Raw genomic sequence first — 21,564 nt, 5'->3', positions numbered from 1 at the left:
GAAGTCCTTTCTCTCTCACCTTATACTGCATCCATAAGCAAGTCTTGTTCGCTGTATCTTTATAAGAAATCCAGAAACTAACTACTTCTCCTTACATCCACAACCACCACCGTCACTACTCATTCAGATTTATTTCAATAACTTCCACTTGGTCTCTCTACTTTCACCCTTGTCTCTCTGCATCTCAACACAGCAGCCTGTGTGATGAGTTTAAACCTAAATCAGGCCATGTTGCTTTCCTTGAAAATCGTCTAATGACCTTTTATCTCACTTGGAGGGAAATCCATAGTCTTCACAATGGCCCAACTGGCTGTACGTTATCTGCTGCCCCTTCCTTATTTTATCCATGTTCTTATTTCAAATTCCCCTCCTCTCCAGCCACCCTGGCCTCCCTTCTGTTCCTTGATTTGGGCTACCATGTCCGTGTAACCGCTTCCCATGTACTGTTGCCTCTGCCTGGAATGCTCCTTCTCGCTTGTTCACGCCCTTAGTCCATTCAGGGGTCTGCTCAGATGACTAGATCTGAGAAGCCTTCCCTAAGTACCTTCATTAAATAGACCCCACCCCACTCTGGCCTGGCCCTTTTCTTGCATTACTGGTTTCACAGCACTTCACAACAGCTCACAGTCCACGTATTTATTTGTTTGTATATTGTCTGCTGCCCAGACTAGAATGTAAGTGCCGCTCACAGGGACGTGCGCTTAGCTTCGTTCCCTGATGAATCCCCAGTGCCTCACTCATAACAAACACAGCAATTGCTGAATCAATCAATAGTTAAAGGACTGTCACGTTCCTTTTTAAAAATGAGCCACCTTTGTTTTCATTTCATTGTCTCCTGCTGGATAGTATGGAACATCGCTGTATGTTACTCTGTTTGTATCGCCCTAAAATAATCATATTCAAACTTCAGATTTTGCTTCTTAGATCTAATATCTGAAGGACCAAAATGTTGTCTTCTGTCAAATATTGAGAATTATGGAGCCCAGCGTGTTTTCTCTTATTTGAAAGCCAGGAAATTTTGGACCAAGCTTGCTTATTTTTGAAGGAACATTTTTCCTCTTTTTGAAGGAATAATACAGAAACAAGAATGAAGTAGAAAAAAATTTAACCACTCCCACTATACCATATTTTGAAGCATTTTCTTATGTACTTAGGTGACAGAAATTCATTTCTATACTAATTTTCATCAATTTTTTCTCAATATAAATACGATGAATGCTACTGAATCATTTTTGTAGAGCTGAGAAAATAAAAAAGCATAAAAATACTTGGAATCCCACACAACCATTACTAAAATTTTGAGGTTTATTCTAAAAGTCTTTTTTCCTTTGAGATCATATTGAAACATAATCATTAGAAATCTTACCAGCAGAGTATTCACATGCCCTACAGGAAAGATAATAAGAAAAGTCATAGTTTCAAAGCTCAAATAATAAAAGAAAATGTACAGCATCAACCACAAATTCTGAATCATGTCCTGCTTGTCATTTCCCCATCTCTGAATAATAAATGCCAAAGGCACCCTTTTCTACTCTTTCAGCTACATCTTTTGATATTTATGTTATTATTTCAAAATAATATTCCTATGCTGCTGCTACTTCTTTTTTTTTTTTTTTTTTTTTTGTCTTAGACATTATCCACATCCAACTGTGGAAGATGAGGATTTAACTGTCTTCAAAAACCACCCCAGGATCACCACAAATGTACATGGGGGTACTCGCAATTCAGTTACTGCCCCAACTACCTTCCCAAATACTCCTGTCACCGATTTTGTTTAAATTGTTACTCAGGGTTTACATTAATATGACTATGAAAACATCACTCCCACTTAAATGAAGTATTGTGCTTTGGTAGCATTTGCTTTTGATTTTCCAAGTAATAATTGTGTCCTGTTTTACACTTTCATGCTTTTGTGTGTGTGTTGTTTTCTATGTGTGTGTTGTTTTCTATGTTCAGTTCGGTTCAGTTGCTCAGTTGTGTCCGACTCTTTGTGACCCCATGGACTGCAGCACGCCAGGCCTCCCTGTCCATCACCAACTCCCGGAGCCTACTCAAACTCATGTCTATCAAGTCAGTGATGCCATCCAACCACCTCATCCTCTGTCGTCCCCTTCTCCCGCCTTCAATCTTTCCCAGCATTAGGGTTTTTTCCAATGAGTCGGTTCTTCGCATCAAGTGGCCAAAGTATTGGAGTTTCAGCTTCAGCATCAGTCCTTCCAATGAATATTCAGGACTCATTTCCTTTAGGATGGACTGATTTTATATCCTTGCAGTCCAATGGACTCTCAAGAGTCTTCTCCAACACCACAGTTCAAAAATATCAGTTCTTCGGCACTTAGCTTAGTTTATAGTCCAACCCTCACATGCATTCATGACTACTGGAAAAGCCAGAGCTTTGACTAGACAGACCTTTGTTGGCAAAGTAATGTCTCTGCTTTTTAATATGCTGTCTAGGTTGGTCATAGCTTTTCTTACAGGGAGCAAGTGTCTTTTAATTCATGGCTGCAGTCACCATCTGCAGTGATTTTGGAGCCAAAGAAAATAAAGTCTGCCACTGTTTCCACTGTTTCCCCATCTATTTCTCATGAAGTGATGGGACCAGATGCCGTGATCTTCATTTTCTGAATGTTGAGCTTTAAGCCAACTTTTTCACTCTCCTCTTTCACTTTCATCAAGAGGCTCTTTAGTTCTTCTTCACTTTCTGCCATAAGGGTGGTGTCATCTGCATATCTGAGGTTATTGATATTTCTCCTGGCAATCTTGGTTCCAGCTTGTGCTTCATCAGCCCGGCATTTCGCATGATGTACTCTGGATATGTTAAATAAGCAGGGTGGCACTATACAGCCTTGACATACTCCTTTCCAGATTTGGAACCAGTCTGTTGTTCCATGTCTAGTTCTAACTGTTGCTTTTGACCTGCATACAGATTTGTCAGGAGGCAGGTCATGATCTGGTATTCCCATCTCTTTAAGAATTTTCCACAGTTTGTTGTGATCCACAGAGTCAAAGGCTTTTTAGTCACTAATTCTTCCACACGTTCCACACTGCAGGTGTATATCCCCACCTTATATGATAAAACACTTCTATCGGTTCCATTCATTTTCCTTAGAAATATCTTCCTTGAGCCTTTGCCATCAGCTGCAAGTCTGATTCCTACTGCCATGCCCACATTTCCTTTCATCTTCATATTTGCAAGTTTCTTCATCCATCTCCTGGACAAGATACCTGGCTTTATGATAATGAGCATTTCCCGTTCCTGGTTAATGTCCTCTTTGAGGTAAGGCACATGCTCTTGTGGCTGTCTAAGGACATAGGCATGGGTGACAAAGTTTTTGAGTACATGTATATCTGTAATTGTCTTTATTCTGTCCTTGTTCTTTTGACTGTATTATGTATGTCAAATATATTAATCATAATTTTGAACTTTTTATTGCTTTTTTGGGAGTCAGTCTCCTTCAAGTCCCTCTTTCCTATTATATTGGTCTCTGACTTTACATTGGATGTTTGCCTAAATGTCTACTGACCCTTGACTCTTCATTCCTATTTAAGTATTAAGTGCTAAAAGGCAATGGGAAGCTCTCTGTGTGTGATTGGAGCCATCAGCCTCTGGGCTTCGTGGCCGGGGGGTGCGGGGGGGTTCTGGGGGGGTGGGAAGGGGGTGACCAAGGGGGTTTCTGACCGTTAAATCGGGGGAAACCATAAATGTCATATTACAGGTCTTCTCCACCCCCTCACCCCTGAGGTTAAGCATCAAAGAATCACTTTCAGAATAAATTTCTGAATCTTTAATACAATGTCCACATTCCTTTCTTTGAAATACATTTTTTATGAGTTCCATGCTTGTGTTGTTTCCTCTTCATTCTGCTCCAAACAACAGGATGTGGCTTGTCTTCTATTTATCCTTTATTTGCTTGAGAACTTGACTGAAAGAAAGAAAGGAAGCAAGGAAGGAAGGAAGGAAGGAGGTAGGGACTCTTCCTGAGATCTACAGGTTGCTCAAGGGTGGCTTTGAGCAAGCCACTTCCAGACCGATACCTCATGCAGTGACCTAAGCATACCATTCCTCCAGACCAGCTGCGTGTCTCACGCTGTGCCTGGATGGAGAAGTGGGAAAGCCACACCATCCCATTTGCAGAATAATGAGCTGAATACCCCATTGTATTCCTGTTTTTAGCGCATTTTATGTCCTGAATTTCACATACCTACTTCATACCCCACTGTTTTCCAAGAGTTTTAGTTTCTCAGTTCAAAGAGGAGTAGAGGAGGAATGTGGAAACAGCCGTCTTGTTCCTCCTAAAAGCAGGGGTTTGCATGATAAATGATGCCTCACAATTCTTAGTCACTGTGATTTTACACTCAGGGCAGATGCTGGGGAAGAGACAAAGGCCATTAATCATAGTTTTGCACATATTATCCTTGTAGTTGCAAATAATACCTTTTGATTCTGGCAATGTGTTGCCCATTCCTGTTTTTAGAATTATTGAAATACCTCTCTCCTGTTTCCTATGCATTGTTTCGTGGTTCTGAATCAGAGGCATAATTTGAATCCCAGTTTTATTATTACTGGGTCTTTAAACTGCGGCAAGTGGCATTATCTTTCTGAATTCTGGTGTCTTAACCTGGAAAACAGGGGTAATATAGTATGTCCGAGAGGTTAGTTTGCTAATTCGATAAGGCAATCCAAGGGGTTATTAGTAGAGTCTGGCATGTTGTTTGTGCTCAATAAATGATAAGAAATGTTGGGTCCATTCCTACAAGCTGGAAGATACTTTAAACCAGAAGCCCCCAAAGAGCTACATTTGATGATCAATTACAGTAGACAGAAAAGCATACAGCTTTTGTATGGAATACTGTATCCACTTCCATAGCTCTTAATGTCATATTCAGCCTCATTATTCCTAATTATAAGCCACTCCAATCCTTTTTAAAAGCAGAACTGTCACTCACTCTTTCATTTACTGTTTAGTTATTTCTAGATCTTTCTTGAGCTATCCTAGATATCCACTTGGTTTTGGACAGAAGTGGAAGAATATTTTGCCAATTATCATAACCATGTGCATAACTGGAATTGTTTAATATTTTGGAGTCCACAATATTCAAATCCATTTTTAAAAGTTCAAACTTGCAAGAAAGTTGACGCTTTGAATGCATAAGTAATTAGGAAAGAACTATTATATTGAGATTGGCTTTTTAAAATCACTTTTCAAGGCATTTAAAAATATTTGAGTTCTTCTATACTTCAGTTCATCAGAGACTAACCTTTAAACCCTCTTTGCCGATGTCAAAGGTCCTGATGCATTGCTAAGAAAAACTGCTCCCCAGTGAACTCTGTGAACTAAGACGTGAGCATGTTAGCATAGCTGCTTTACATTTTGAGCACAGATTCCAGTTGCAAAGAGCACAGCAGTTTTTTGTTTGTCACTATGCGGCAGGAGGGCATGACTGCAACGCTTCCATTTTTGTGCGATGACCCTGAGGGCACAAAATGCGCTGCGGGTGATGCGGTGGCTTGTGACCCTGGGTCAAGGGCCCATATTGTGAAATAATTCATTTTAGCTCAGAGTTGCCTTAGAAGGAAGCATGTCTAGGCTGGGAACATAAACTCCTAGGAAATACTCAGTAAGATGGGCTATGTCTAAAGGTTAAACTATTTTTTCTCAACAGGTATTTAATGGCATTAGAAGTAACTCACCCCAGCTGGAGAAACTGTGCAGGAACGTGAATGGCAGCAATGAGATCAAATCTTCAGGAAATACAATGAAGGTCGTTTATTTCACGGACGGGTCCAGGCCATACGGCGGCTTCATTGCCTCCTACACGTCCAGTGAAGATGCAGGTAATAGCAGCTGCTACGAATACACCTGTGTTACAGTCTACATGGCAAGTGCCCTGCAGCTGCTGCCAACAGCAGCGGAGTCGTCCGTGTCCCCCTCAGAGATCAGGGTTACACCTAGAATCTTCCATGAAAGACAGACATAACCAGATAGAAAACCCAACCAATAAGCCCAAAAACAAAAGACAAAAGCTTCTCGTTTTGGAAAGAAAACTGCTATTGCGAATTAGAAAAGTTAAAAAAAAAATGCTGCTAGAAGAGCTTCCAGCTGAGTCCCATGCAGCGTCACCATGATAGACGACTGCCAGGCCCACAGCCCTTGTCAGATCTCTGTCCTGGAAAAGGACAGAGATCTCTTGGAAGGTAGCTTACTCCCAGAGGGTAACTAATGCAACTGAAGACAGATTGTATTGCTTCTGAGTCATCCATCTATCCAGATATAGACTTCCAGCGTACATGAATGTGGGGTTCACATATGATACGGGATATTTAAAATTAAGCAAGATAATGCCTTTCTACTGTAAATATCCTCCTGCTTTCTGGATTGGTGTTATTATCTAGGAACTTTAAACTTTAGGAAGACTGGAATTGAATTAAAAAAAAAACAAACCTTTATTTCATTGATACAAAGAATATTCATTCCCTTTTAAAAGGAGCTAATTGATCGCAATGCCAGTGTTAAATACTATCTGTTTTATTCAATTCAACTCTCAGGTCAAGTGGAGGATTCCTAATCAGAAGCCATCAGGGCCACCATTATATTTGGATATTACTTTAGATGAAATATTAGTGAACAGTGGGCTCATATTAGAAGATACTGACTTAGCCAAACCTCACTCACCTAATCTACACCTTCAGGGAAATAAAGGAATTGCTTATTTCTGTGCATCTTTCTTTCTAAACCCACAGAAACAACTTCTGTAGTTGGTGTGATAAGCCAGCCCTTTGCCCACAACCCTGACTTCATCTGGAAAAACAAATCAAAGCAATAAAAAAAAGACTGCTGTGGTTATTATAGTTATTTTTTCCTGTCACATGTGTATCTTCTCCTATGGCATGAGTCTGACGACTAGTCTTTGTTGCCTTCTGTTTCCTCAGTGTGCGGTGGGTCCCTTACAAGCTTCCCTAAAGGAAACTTTACTTCTCCTGGCTATGACGGAGTCAGTAATTATTCAAGAAACCTAAACTGCGAGTGGATGCTCAGCAACCCCAATCAGGGCAACTCCTCCATTTACATTCATTTTGAGGATTTTTATCTAGAAACTCACCAAGACTGTCAATCAGATGTCCTTGAGTTCCGAGTAGGTGAGTCCAATCAAGGAACACATTCTCCCATTCATATCTACAACTTTCTCCTTTTGCCTGAAGTCCAGTGACCTCCCAATGAAGGGAGTCAAAAAGAAAGTTACATAAATGACACTCCGTGCGTTGTTCTGCTCAGGTAATGCTGATGGGCTTCTGATATGGAGACTTTGTGGATCTTCAAAACCTAGAATGCCATTGGTAATGTATGTATGTAAGGTCCAGAAGAACACTGTTCAGACAAAACCATCATTCTGCATGTGTCCAGCTGAGGACAATATTTCCCATAAATGGAATGAGATGGATCAGTGTTGACAGCTAGACCCTAGGTTTTTAAGGTTTTTACCAATTGTGTCTCTGTTTAAATATATGCTAAAAAATAATTATGAAAACATGAATTGGAACAAAATGTTGCCTAGGATAAAGAGGTCCATACTGAAAAAAAGCATTCTTTTTCACCGTGTTTGAGGCACTCTTTCCTTTGTAGTCGAGAAAGAAAGAGGATTTGTGAAATGTCTGCTACTAAACCAGAATTTAAATGTACATCAGTGAATAGCTTGAAATGTTTTATTATTATTATTTATTCTGATTGAATTTGTTGAATATATTTTTCAAAAGTTATATAAATGACACTCGGTGTGTTGTTTTGCTCAGATAATGCCGATGGGCTTCTGATATGGAGACTTTGTGGATCTTCAAAACCTAGAATACCATTGGTTATCCCTTATCCAGAGGTATGGATACACTTTGTCACCAATGAGCGTGTAGAACATGTTGGATTCCATGCACAGTATTCCTTTACAGGTAAGACTGATGATAAGCTCTCCAACTCTAGTGATAAAACAATACATAGATTTTTAAATGATATTTTCCAGAAAGATCTCACATGTATTTTGTTAGATTTATTTCTAGGTTTATTTGTTGGTTTTGTTGGTAATGTCAATCAGACATTTTAATTTATACTTTGTACCCAGTTCTTTTTTTTTTTTTCAGACAACTCAAAATGATATTTTAATTGGTATAACAATTAAACAGAAAACTAGCAAGGGTATATAAAGCCTGAACAACCAACTTAACCTGACATCTACAGAACACTTCCAGCAACAACTGTGGAATACATATTCTTTTCAAGGGCATGTGTAACATTCTCCAGTGCAGACAATATAGCCAGTTCTTATAAGCAAACAGTTGACTGGGGAAAGGAGTGAGATTTCTTATCCATTCAGTCAACCAGGTTGCCAATTGGTTCTTCATCAGATTGAAAGAAAAGTGTCAGACATCTGGAAGCATTATTATTTCTGTGGAACATCATACCATACTATGCTTTCAAAATGTATTTTTGTAAATTAGAAAATTTTTTTCTAATGTTTTCAACTTTCTGTGCTAATGTACACTCTGATAGCTGACTACAGTATGTGTGTTTATTGTCAAATGACAAATTGTTTACTTATGGTACTGGTCATATTCTTCAAGCTTACATGTGTTTTCATGGGCCAAGTGTTTTCGAGAAAGCCAATGTTCTTTACATTGTCCCTAGTGCATTTGTTGTCAGGTACATTTATTGCATTTATTCTATGCTCATCCAAGTTTTTGCCATTTTTGGTTCATACGTCTTCCTTCTCCTTTGTGTCAAACTTGAGCCCACCTTCATTATGTGATTCCATTTAATTAACACTATGTAAGATTCTGTTTGTTTCTAATCTTCCATCTTTTTACTTTTTACTTTCAGTTTTACTTTGCTTTCATCTAATTTCATCTATTTATCCATTTATTTCCCTTTTTTAAAAATCATAAAGTACGATGGCTATAAGTAGTATTTACTTTGGCTTTACAGAATTTTGTGGGTTTTTTCCTATCTTATTGAGAAGTTTACAAATCTAATTTCAGACTGTGGTGGAATACAGATAGGTGACAGTGGAGTGATCTCGAGCCCCAACTATCCAGCTGCGTACGACAGCTTGACCCACTGTTCTTGGCTGTTGGAAGCCCCACAAGGCCACACCATCAATGTGAGTACTGACGAGTGGGTGAAATATCAATACTTCTGAAACTGTACAATGAAAGTACTGTGTCCTGGGTGGAGACAGAGTTTTTTTTTTTTTATGAGCAAGTGATTAGAATAGGCTTTAATCCTGCCATAAAATCATTTTCTCCCTAAAATTCTCTGATTGGAGTACATTCATTGACATCTACACGGTTACAATTAATGAAGGATGAAATATATCCCATTCTTTTTCAAGCACAGGAGAAGCTGTCTGTAGAAGACCATTCTTCATCTGGAATAGAGATGCTTTCATGTTCTTAATATAAGTTGCCATCCCAGCCCAGGGGACTGAATATGATCTGGGAGAAATATTCACTCTTAAAATTTCCAAGAGAAACTTCAATAAGAAAAAGTAGAGAAGGGCAAGGAGAATGAAAGAAGATATGTAAATACAAAATTATATAAATTAAAATGAAAGGATGCAGAAGGACTTCAGTCTAACTCTACATAGACAGGCTCATTTACAACTCAGAGTGTTTTCTCATTTCTTCTCTTTTCTCCTGCAGCTGACATTCAGTGATTTTGACATTGAAGCCCATGAAAACTGTGCCTGGGACTCGGTCACTGTGAGGAACGGTGGTTCTCCTGGATCACCCATCATAGGACACTACTGTGGAATTTTAAATCCAGGGACAATCCAGTCAGGTTCCAACCAGCTGGTGGTGATTTTTAATACAGACCATTCGATACAACATGGTGGATTTTATGCTACATGGAGCTCAGAAACTTTAGGTAAAAGAAATACTGTATGTACTTACTGTCTTTTATTATCAATGTAGTTTTAAAATTTACTAACTAATCCAACAAGTCTATATTTTGTACCTACTCTGTCAGACTCAATTCTAAATTTTTACGCTACACATGTCATCTCATGTAACAACCTTCTAAGGAAGACACTCTATCGATCCACATTTTCTCCACTTGCATGGGTGGAAGCAGGATAAATGGGTTGATAATCTGCCCAAGTTGTATAGCTGATAACCAGAAGACTTGAGATTTGAGTAAAGACAGCAGAGCCCAGAAACTTTGATTTAAATACTTCTACCATGTTGCCTCCACAGGCAAAAGGCCATGGCATAGCTTGGGAATCACAAGTAAGAGAAAATATGTGCTGGAATCACAAGTAGTTTAAAGTATTTTGAGCTTGGAGGCAGGATGCAGAGTGGTGAGTTGAGGGCAGGAAAAGCAGTCATCCACGTCCTAAAGATCTCCTGGAAAAGGAAATGGCAACCCACTCCACTGTTCTTGCTTGGAGAATCCCGTGGACAGAGGAGCCTTGCGGGCTACAGTCTATGGGGTTGCGAGTCGGACGCAACTTAGAGACTAAACCACTACCACCACATCCTGAAGAGCCTTGGCTTCTGAATTACCCCTCAAGCAATGGGGAGCTAGTTGAAGAGTTTTGAGCAGCAAAGTGACAAGATAACATTTGTGATTTAGAATGAATGCTCTGTACAGGGCAAAACATAACAGATCTGATTTCAAAGGATTAATTGTTGTACCTACAAACTATGAACTTCATGGAAATCCCCAGAAAATGTAAGACTTGCATTGGATACTTTTGTTAGGATCCCATCATAGCCTTGCAATATCAAAGAGGACAGTTATTTCTAGAAGAGTCAGGGGGTGATTAGGAAGCTCTTTGTGGAAAAGAGCTGTGATTCAAACTGTCCCTCAGTAACCCACTGGTTGCTGTTGGACTTGGAAGGGTGTTTGAGATGAACCCCTAGTTTCCCAAGGGTTTAAAAGCAAAAGATACAAAGAAAACTCTAACTTCATTTTGTTTTAAGTTCATATATTTTTCTTTTGTTGTCTCTTAAGAACATATTTTAAATATTACAAAATAATTCTAGATTTTTCTTTCTTTTAATCCCTGTAATGTAGTTTTCATCCATTGGCATTTCAGTGTGAATGAACCAGGTTGCTTAATGAAAAGTTTTCCCCTCCTCGAAATCATTTTGTCCAGTTTAAGTTAGATTAAAATTACATGTTATGTATGTACGTTAGAGTAAAATTGCAAATAAGTATAGACTTGTACTCTTATGTGTTTGTGGCAGTAAAAAACAAAGCTTGAGATTGTTGGGCCACAAGTATTAATCCACCAGAGCCTCAAGGGGAGTAAAAATTATTGCTCTTGTTTGATGACAGAGTGGAAGTCTACTCTCTTTTTGGCATGGACTAATGGGATCAGGTGAGTCCAGTACAGGGGTAACCAAACAGTAACAACTGAAGGTTCCGTGACTCCACTGACCTTACATTTGCTGAGAGTCCTTGCTGTGGACCTGCCCCAAGGGTCAGAGACTCATGTAAGGAGAGATGCACTGAAATCTCATTTAGAAATGTGTCTTCTCCAGAAGCCTTGGGTTTACCAAAATTGTTACATTCTTCACAAGGTGATAACTATTTCCATGACAATTTTTCAGGCTGTGGTGGAGTACTTCATTTGAACAATGGTACAATCAGATCCCCTCACTGGCCTCAGAATTTTCCCGAGAACAGCAGATGTTCCTGGACAGTCATTACACACCAAAGTAAACACTTGGAGATCAGCTTTGACAACAACTTCCTCATCCCCAGTGGGGATGGACAGTGTCAGAACAGCTTTGTGAAGGTCAGTGTGCTTGTGTATTTAATTGGAGCCGAGCTGGTTTCAGGAACGTAAACGTTTAGATTAGAAATGACTCATTGCTCTCAGAGTAGGAGAAGGACAATTTCACTGCTTGGATTTCTTGAATGAAAAAGTGAGAAACCTCAACCACTGGGAGTTTAAAAAAATGCTTTTTTGGATCTTATATGTTCTGTCTCTGAGGGCCTGTACACCTTTTAGTGGAAAGAACATTGGCCTGGACTCCACCTCCCTTGCATTTACCGCCTGCATGTTCCTCTCTGAGCCAAGTAAACATCTGGGTTTTAAATCACTCAACTGTAAAATGAAGAGAATAGCTCCTACTTTAGTAGGAATGTTTTTAGCATTAGAGGTGATATGATACAATAACATAAATAGTACTCAATACTTGGAATATAAAAACTACTCAACGAGTAGAAGTAGCAGCTCTGGGGAGCCTTGGAGTTGGAGCTGCTCAGTATCTTGAAGGTGATAGTACAGTAAGTCCCCTATGTATGAATGAGTTCCATCTTAAGAGTGTGTTTAAAAGTCCAGTTTGTTCATTCATTACAGTTCAGTTCAGACACTCAGCCATGTCCGACTTCTCACAGCCCCATGAACTGTAGCACGCCAGGCTTCCCTGTCCATCACCAGCTCCTGGAGCTTACTCAAGCTCATGTCCATCAAGTCGGTGATGCCATCCAGCCATCTCATCCTCTGTTGTCCCTTCTCCTCCTGCCTTCCATCTTTCCCAGCATCAGGGTCTTTTCCAGTGAGTCAGTTCTTCTCACCAGGTGGCCAAAGTATTGGAGCTTCAGCTTCAGCATCAGTCCTTCCAATGAATATTCAAGACTGATTTCTTTTAGGATGGACTGGTTTGATATCCTTGCAGTCCAAGGGACTCTCAAGAGTCTTCTCCAGCACCACTGTTCAAAAGCATCAATTCTTTGATGCTCATTGGACCATAAAGGAAATTGAGCACCGAATAATTTCTTAATTAGTCCAACAGTTAGCCTAGGTACCCAGCTAATACAATCGGCTATATAGTACTGTCATGTATTAGGTTTATAATACTTTTCACACAAATAATACATAAAAAACAAACAAAAAATAAACATCTTTAAAGCAGAGACATTACTTTGCCAACAAAGGTCCATCTAGTCAAGGCTATGGTTTTTCCAGTAGTCATGTATGGATGTGAGAGTTGGACTATAAAGAAAGCTGAGCACTGAAGAACTGATGCTTTTGAACTGTGGTGTTGGAGAAGACTCTTGAGAGTCCCTTGGACTACAAGGAGATCCAAACAGTCCATCCTAAAGGAGATCAGTCCTGAGTGTTCATTGGAAGGATTGATGTTGAAGTGGAAGCTCCAATACTTGGCCACCTGGTACGAAGAGCTGACTCATTTGAAAAGACCCTGATGCTGGGAAAGATTGAAGGTGGGAGGAGAAGGGGACAACAGAGGATGAGATGGTTGGATGGCATCACCGACTCAGTGGGCATGAGTTTGGGTAAACTCCGGGAGCTGGTGATGGACATGGAGGCTTGGTGTGTTGCAGTCCATGGGGTTGCAGAGAGTCGGACATGACTGAGTGACTGAACTGAACTGAATCTTGCAGTACAGTACCTTGAAAAGTACAATAGTCAACTACATCACCACTGCTTTTATGCTTGCTTCTGGACATTCTGGACTTGAAATAAAGATGCTGCGCTGCTGTACTCTGTATGGTACTCTACAGTAAAATACACGGAGGCACAACCGCTTGTAGAGGATACAGGCAAATGACAATGTATGCTGGACATGTGAACTGACCTATGTGATTGGACATGTGAACACACATTCGCTCTTTAAAAGTTCACAACTTGAAGGTTCGTGTGTAGGGGACTTACTCTCTAAACTGGTGTATAACCAAATGTGCACACATACATGTGTGAATACAAGTGACACTGGGAAATTGAGAAAGACAGCTGGACTGTATCAAGTCCACCCCCTGGTTATGATATTAATTATAGTTTTATGAGATGTCAGTATTATAGGAAACTGGGAAATGTGTGCCAGGGATTCCTCTATGTCTTACAACTGCATGTGAATCTGCAGGTCCTCAATAAACATAATTTTTTTTAAAAAATCACTTGAGTGATAAAATATCACATGCAGCCAGGCTGAACCTTAAGAAAAGTCAGAAAATTTTTGCCAGTTTTTTAACATTTTGTAGATCTAATATTTAAGAGTTCTAGGTCATAGAGGCAATGAAATGAGATCTTGACTGACACGGCAGCAATGAATATTTAATAACTCCTTACCATTATTATCATGATAACACTTATGTTCTGGGCCAAAAGGTAGAGATGTCAGATCCATAATTAATGACTTCAGGAAAGCATACACCTTTGAGGATTCTTGAAGTTCCTTATTGAAGAAGTTGAGATGCTTTCATAAAAGTTTTAGCTCTGATCATTTTTCCTTTTCAGTGATGTTTGTAAAAGAGTATATGCATATCTCTCAGTAAATCATGTTTATAATTTCACAGAGTTAAAAATACACACAGTACAGAAGGTGGGTAGAAAACTTCTGTATAGTATTTCCCTGGATAGTTAAGGGCAGGGAGTGGGAGGACATAAAGGGGATGTTAGGAAAAATGTGGGTGTACATTTCTTTCCTAATGCTTATTTTGATCTTAGATATTTGGCAGAATATCCTCACTCTTGTTCTCAGTAGTTCTAGCCCCATGCACCTCCCATATCTCATACATGGCAAATATAATCTGACTTCAGTCAGCTGACTAACAGCAGGATATGCAGTGTTTGAAACCCACTTGAAATGATATGACCTTGAAGAGCTGATAGTAAATCTGTGCTCTGCATTTGGTCTCCCTCACACTTCTTCCTCTGGGCCAATTTGCTAATAGAAATGTCTATAACGACTTGGTGTGTTATGGCTTTGTTCAAGGAACATTCCTGCAAGTGATAAGTTTAGAATGAGTAATTCAATGTGAAGGAAATGTTGAGTAGTCAAGTAAGACCAGTCCAAGCCCAATGCCCTTCTTGCCTTCTTGGGCTAGGTAATCCTTAGTTGGGGGTTGGGCAAGTTCAGCTAAATCAGGTCAACTAGGAGAAGGCAAGAGGAAATGGCCTAGCTACACAAAAATGAGCACAGTCTTCTTGGAAGAGTCAAGAATGGGCTGCTATTAAAAAAAAAAACAAAAAAAAAAACTTTAGTGGTTCACAAAAGAAAATACTGCAGATATGCATTCGTTTTATTTACCATTATGTTGCGGTCTCTATACATCTGAGTGCCTGTCGTGTTCCAGCCTGGGCACATTTAACCATTGACTAGGGAAAGCCTGGGGCATTAAGTTCTGTTTCTGGCTCTGTTAGGTGTGGGGGGACACTCAGGAGTCCAGCCAGACCCTGTTAGCCACGAGCTGTGGGAACGTGGCCCCGAGGCCCATCACCACGCCCAGAAACGTCTTCACCGCCGTGTTCCAGTCTCAGGAGGCCCCGGCTCAGGGCTTCTCTGCTTCCTTCGTGAGCCGTAAGTAGTACAGAACGAGGGGGTCCTTGAAAGGGCGTGGCTGCCATGGGCAGACCTGGGGAGGTGAGGGTCTGCTCCATGGTTGCTTAGGACCCTGGGGAAGGGCTTGAATCAATCACCTGATCCAGAGAGTGCACCCTTCCTTCCAATTCAGTGAGAATGGAACCGAATTCGGCCATAGCTCACTAGAGAAATGATGTAGAAGGCTTGAGTGCCACTCGTGAATGTCCGAAATGAACCCTGAAATCCGCAGTGGGGCAGGAATTGAGCAAAGTCTAGGAGGCCGTCATTAGTAGCCAATCAGCACTCCTGGCTTGCAGCACTTACCTGTCTGCATGGGACTCACCTGGGGCTGTAAAAACATGGGCTTCACCCCAAGTTTGTCTGAATTCATAATTTCCCTGGCCAGGGACTTACGTGTTTTAGTTTCTCACCCAGATGATTCTCATGCTCAGTCAACCTTGACAGTCACCTTCTTAAGGATTTTCTCTTCCTTCTCTGATGGCTACTCCTACCAGGTAGAATAGTGAGGTGTGGAGTTTTCAAGACTGAGACACAGTGGTGCATATGATTATTGACTGAGTTAAATCAGGTAGCCACTATTTACAAACCACTGTTTAGGAAAAAGTTTGATGAAAGGAATTGGAGGAAATAACACAGTGAACAGTGGTTCATTGTATTTGTGTATATGTGTGTGAGTGTGTTACTAACAGCTTAAAAAAATACTGATGTTTTCTATCTATGTTAGATAGGGAGTGTGTGGATTAACTAGTTAGTGGTTATAGAAAAATAAATGTCATTTTATTGGTTAAAAAAAAAGGTAGTTCTCTTTATTTCTAACACCAGAGAATCACGTGAGAAATTGTTAAAGAGATGGGATTAGTAAATTCAACCATTTTATAAAGCAGGTATTATTTTTACAGCCATATTACAATGGTAATGAGAAGAACATGTTTTTCTATAATATAATACTGTACTTAAAAACTTCAGTGTATTTATCAGGCACTGATCACTTCTCATCAGTTTTATTCCTTTAGCTACATGAATCCTCTTCAATCTTTGCTAAGTTATCCTTTACTATCTTAAAATTGAGAGATTTGCAGTGGATATGTGGAAAAAAACTCTACTTAGCCCAAAATTCTGCATCATTTTCTAAAAAATATATTGTTCTAATTTTGCATGCATACTTATTTTTAAATCAGCACTCCATTCTTTTAGTTACCATTGCTTCCATTTGGAGTGTCTCAGAGAATATATCTTTAGAGCAGCAGTCCCCAACTTGTTTGGCATCAGGGACCAGTTTCATGGAAGACAATTTTTCCATGGATTGGCATGGGGGATGGTTTCGGGATGATTAAAGTGCATTAAATTAATTGTGCACTTTATTTCTATTATTATTACATCAGCTCTACCTCAGATCATTAGGCAGTAGATCACAGAGGTTGGGGACCCTGGCTGTAGAGAGCTTAGGAAAGTTGAGGCTTTCCTCACTGATGAAGAGTTACTGTCTGGGAGAACAAATGTTCTGAGAATACCTTTTTCTTCCCATGTAGGATGTGGGAGAAATTTCACTAGCCCTTCAGGTTATATCGTTTCTCCAAACTACCCAAAGCAATATGACAACAACATGAACTGCACCTACATCATAGAGGCCAGTCCCCTGTCCGTGATCCTCTTGACTTTGGTGTCTTTCCATCTGGAAGGTAAGTTTATTTTTATGTAAATTACAGTTGGTTCTAAATAAGTGCACGAGCAATAAGTAGAGGCCAAGATTGTCTAAAGATCACCATTTGAAGAAAACATGAAAAATATGAGAGTGGAGTTGGTGTAAACTTGAATAAAATTCCATCCAGTATTTGAATAACATGCATAGCGTCCTATATATTCCATCCAGAGGTTAAAAAAAAAAAAATGCAAGAGCTTTAAGAACACAAGCATCATCAAGTAAATGGCCTAAAGAAAGTAAGTCTGAAATCTATTACATGTTAATCATGGTTTCTAATTTATTCATTTGCATTTATTCCACACAGGTACATGTACCTACACACAGTCACACACATGTGTGCACACACACGCACACACACACACACAATGAACTAACTAGCAAGAGAAACTTCACCACTGAGTCAAAGTATCAATAGGTACTCCATAAATGTTGAGTGAATGAATTATTGACATTAATAAACATCTGTGATCTAGTTTCATGAAATACAACTGTGAGATACCCTTTCCTCTCCTTTTTATCCTCATCAGTTCCACAGGGATTGGGAAATTGCTAACCATAGCGCCCCTTTGGGCTTACTCCTGACTGTTGGCAAAGGGGCCAATGGAGCTGTGGTTTGAGTTGGGTTCTGACTACATGATACAACTTGATATTTAATTGGGTGGTATCACACCACAGAGAAAAGATGGGCACCTTCAACCACTCAGTCATTTTAATATTTTTTTACAAATTAACTTTTCATTTCTAAATCACAATTAATTTGTACATTTGCCAAGCTTCATCTGTCCAACCAAAATTTACTTCTGTTTGGGTCGGTCTCCCATGGCATGTAAAGTTAAATCTGGCAAAATGTTCTACAATATTCAGCCTCCAGAAAATTTATGTCTCATAAAAATAAAAATGACATGTCAGTACTCATATGTTGATAAATTACACAAAGCCTCTCTCACTGGATCTTTTTTCTATGACCTTGTCTTCCTATATCTCTACATATTGTAGTTTCTGACAAGTGTTTGCTGGAAAATGCCAAGTATGCATTGATGTCTGTCACTGTAAAAATGGACTAAGAAGTAAGATAGAATCTTCCCAGCATTTCCTAGCACAAAATTCCAGTAATATAAAAAGATGTTCATGATTTATAAAGTATTCATATTAGGGGAAGGTAAAGCAGTTTATATAAAAGATCCAATTTTTTAATTTAAAATGAAGTGTAGGAATAAAATCTGTAAGGCTATTAAGCAGTTCTTTAAAAGTTGTTACTATGGTGTCATAGATTGATAGGTGATATTTATTTCCTTCTTTATACCTTTCTGTTTTCTTTTATGAGTTAAAAACTATCAAAAACTTTTTAAAAAATTGAAGTATAACATGTAACATTATATTGGTTTCAGGGGTACAGTGTAATGGTTTAATATTTATATATATTTCAGAATGATCACCATGATCAGTTCAGTTCAGTTCAGTCGCTCAATCGTGTCTGACTGTTTGCGATCCCATGAATCGCAGCACGCCAGGCCTCCCTGTCCATCACCAACTCCCGGAGTTCACTCAGACTCACGTCCATCGAGTCGGTGATGCCAACCAGCCATCTCATCCTCTGTCGTCCCCTTCTCCTCCTGCCTCCAATCCCTACCAGCCTCAGAGTCTTTTCCAATGAGTCAACTCTTCGCATGAGGTGGCCAAAGTACTGGAGTTTCAGCTTTAGCATCATTCCTTCCAAAGAACACCCATGATGAGTCTAATTAAATTCATTACCATACATTATACCTTTTCTATTATTTTTATAATTGAGACAAAGTTATTTTAATAAGATGGGGAGAAACATGTGGCTTGGATTGTGCACCTATATATGCATTTGTTCTCATTAAATTCCATAAACACAAGAATGTCATAGGCGATATAATTTAGACTAAAAAAAGATGATGCTGTCAAATATACTGTATAAAATAGCCACACACAGCACTGCCAAAACCAATGGTATGTGTATGATTAGAAGGCAACCTTTATTTAGGGTGAACAGTAACTCCCTGAGTTTAGTTGACCAGGTAGGGTAAAGGGCTGAGCTTACTGTGGACTACCTGACCTGGGATGGGGGGTATTTTAATATTTTAGGACGGGTTTCAATGCCAGAATGGCCACTTGCTTATGACATGACTTGTACAAACTACTTAATCTTTCTGATAATCACTGTAATTTTTGCAAAAATATAAAATAGTACTTGTGAAAGTCAGATTGTGCCTGTAGAAACATATCTTGTGAATGATAATTCATCAGAGTGGCCATGTAAAAAATATTTATTATTTAAATTTATTTATTTGGCTGCACTGGGTCTTAGCTGCAGCATGCGGAATCTAGTTCCCCAACGAGGGATAGAATCTGAGCCCCCTATGTTAGGAGCTCAGGGTCTTAACCACTGGACCACCAGGGAAGTCCCAGAGTGGCCATTGTTTTGTTCTTTTTGGTGCCACCAGTCAGGATCTCCAGATACACCCTTAATGTGAGTCACCTGCGAACAGATATTTGGTTTTTCCAGATTCAGTGATTTCTTCTTTACTGATGGATTTGTTCAGAATCACCCAGTTGAAAAGATTACTCTTTGTATAAGATCATATCCTTATGATGATGTCTTGTGACATTTCTAGTGTTACATGTACTCAGCATTTCCAAACTGCTTAGTGAGTCATTTTCTGGCTTAGATTAAATGAATCATGATGATTCCCCCAAAGGGCAACATTAATCAGATTTATTTTGTAATTAGATTCTTATCATTAATCATATCCATACCATAGTTCATTGAATACCATCAGCAAGTTAGAGATCCATTAGCTACAGTAAAAATAACCTTCCACCCACTTCTAAATGAGCCTCAAGAATTCATGTGCAGTGTATTGTGGTAAAACGGAGAGAGAATTGCTCTCAAGAAAAATCAGAGCCTGTCTATAGGGGCATCCGTCTTCCTAGCTGCTAGAGGCCATAGAACTGTTTCTGAAAGATTCTGTCCAAAGTATTTCTGAGTCCATGCAGCCAGCAAAGCCTGTGTTGACTGGGTGGAGATGAACATTCTATTTCTGCTTTTTTTTGGTGGTCGATTGACACAAAAGTTGAATTTGTCAAGGAAAAAATGAGCTATTCCAGGCTATGAAATACTACAGGGAAACACCCTTGTCCATACGCTGTCTACTAAACACTGACATCTGGTTAGGAAAGATTTTACCTTTCAGGCTAGTTGAAGGCTTTTTGAAGCTTTTTCTACAGAGAGGTTACAAATGTTCACTGACCTACTTTCTACTAAACTGAGTTGCTCTGAAAGCATGTTATGGTATTTTATGTTGGCCTAGGTTTCTCTTTCTCCTTATTATTACATTTCCAATACTAGTCATTCTATGAACCACATACTTTTCTATACGATCACTACTGAACTATAAAAATTTTAGAAAAGTCAAAAGTCATAGAATAAATTTTTATTTTATTTTATTTTAAAACTTTACATAATTGTATTAGTTTTGCCAAATATCAAAATGAATCCTCCACAGGTATACATGTGTTCCCCATCCTGAGCTCTTACAAGACTTTTAAAGTTACCTCAAGACTAAAATGGGTATTCTTAACAGTGCCTTCCAAAACTGTGAAATAAAAATAGAGATTTGACAAATTCAAAATGTTACTTTGGTCAAAAAGAAAACAGCAAAAACAGACAAAATATGAGAAAGTATGAGAGAGAAACCTCTAATATTTACACTTATTTTGGAATCAGGTGTCATCAAGTACTCATTTTACTTTCCCAAATATTGAACAGTCTAAAAGTATATTTTTCTGTTCTCATTATTCCCATGGCCAAGCAGATGCCTCCAAAGTGCCAGGAGGATTATAGGCCTTTTTTCTTTTTTTAACTTTATAGAAGAAAAAAAAACACTTCACAGATGAGGTAACCTAAGGCAAACCTTTGCCTTCTGTGTCTTGGTTTCTCTATCATTAAAATTACTAGGCAAATTCTAAACTCAGTTTTTCTCAGATCCAGAGTATCTCTTGATAAGAACTGAATACAGAGTAGTCCCTTGACACACAAAATGGGGAGAACAGCGCAAAGGTTTTCTGCTTTGTGTCTTCCAGAGATGGTCTCAAAGGTCCCACAAGTAACAGAGCTAGACTTCCAGAGCAGCCAGTTGGTAAATCCTATGTAATATTTGCCTTAATTTTCCTTCATTAACTTATAAGTTCTGGTTTACAAGCTATGCATAATAGAAAGCCAAAAGGAAAAACAAGAGAAAATTTGGTTTCGGATTGTTTTTTCCTTTTGCCCATTTTTCCTACCAAGAAGCAGGATGATTGACTTTCATTCACCTTAGTTCACATTTCCATTTAAACTAATTTTTTTTAAGTGGCATTATGCAGCTACTTACCACTTCTTTGCTTCCACAATTGTTTCTCAAGAAATCAAAAAGTAGGCCCATTTCACAATTCACTACTTTAGAAAGCATTGAGCAATGGTTCTTCTGAAATGGTTCCTGTTGATGTTTTATGC

The 21,564-nt window shown here is 39.1% G+C and overlaps 1 protein-coding gene across 1 annotated transcript in view; it reads left to right on the top strand.

Annotated features, from left to right (window-relative positions):
• The window catches only part of CUBN (cubilin), a 260,122-nt gene that overhangs the window by 182,518 nt on the left and 56,040 nt on the right, over positions 1–21,564 (top strand). Inside the window, exons 49-56 of the mRNA XM_055543913.1 lie at positions 5,665–5,836; positions 6,932–7,138; positions 7,790–7,939; positions 9,023–9,144; positions 9,686–9,911; positions 11,603–11,790; positions 15,163–15,319; positions 16,873–17,022. Coding sequence (XP_055399888.1) covers positions 5,665–5,836; positions 6,932–7,138; positions 7,790–7,939; positions 9,023–9,144; positions 9,686–9,911; positions 11,603–11,790; positions 15,163–15,319; positions 16,873–17,022 — 1,372 coding nt within the window. The remainder of the gene's footprint in view (positions 1–5,664; positions 5,837–6,931; positions 7,139–7,789; positions 7,940–9,022; positions 9,145–9,685; positions 9,912–11,602; positions 11,791–15,162; positions 15,320–16,872; positions 17,023–21,564) is intronic.

This window comes from Bubalus kerabau, chromosome 13 (assembly GCF_029407905.1).
Source record: "Bubalus kerabau isolate K-KA32 ecotype Philippines breed swamp buffalo chromosome 13, PCC_UOA_SB_1v2, whole genome shotgun sequence".
NCBI classification, from domain to species: Eukaryota; Metazoa; Chordata; class Mammalia; order Artiodactyla; family Bovidae; genus Bubalus; species Bubalus kerabau.
The sequence above is the reverse complement of the archived record's forward strand: the minus strand, read 5'-3'. Positions and strand labels throughout refer to the sequence as shown.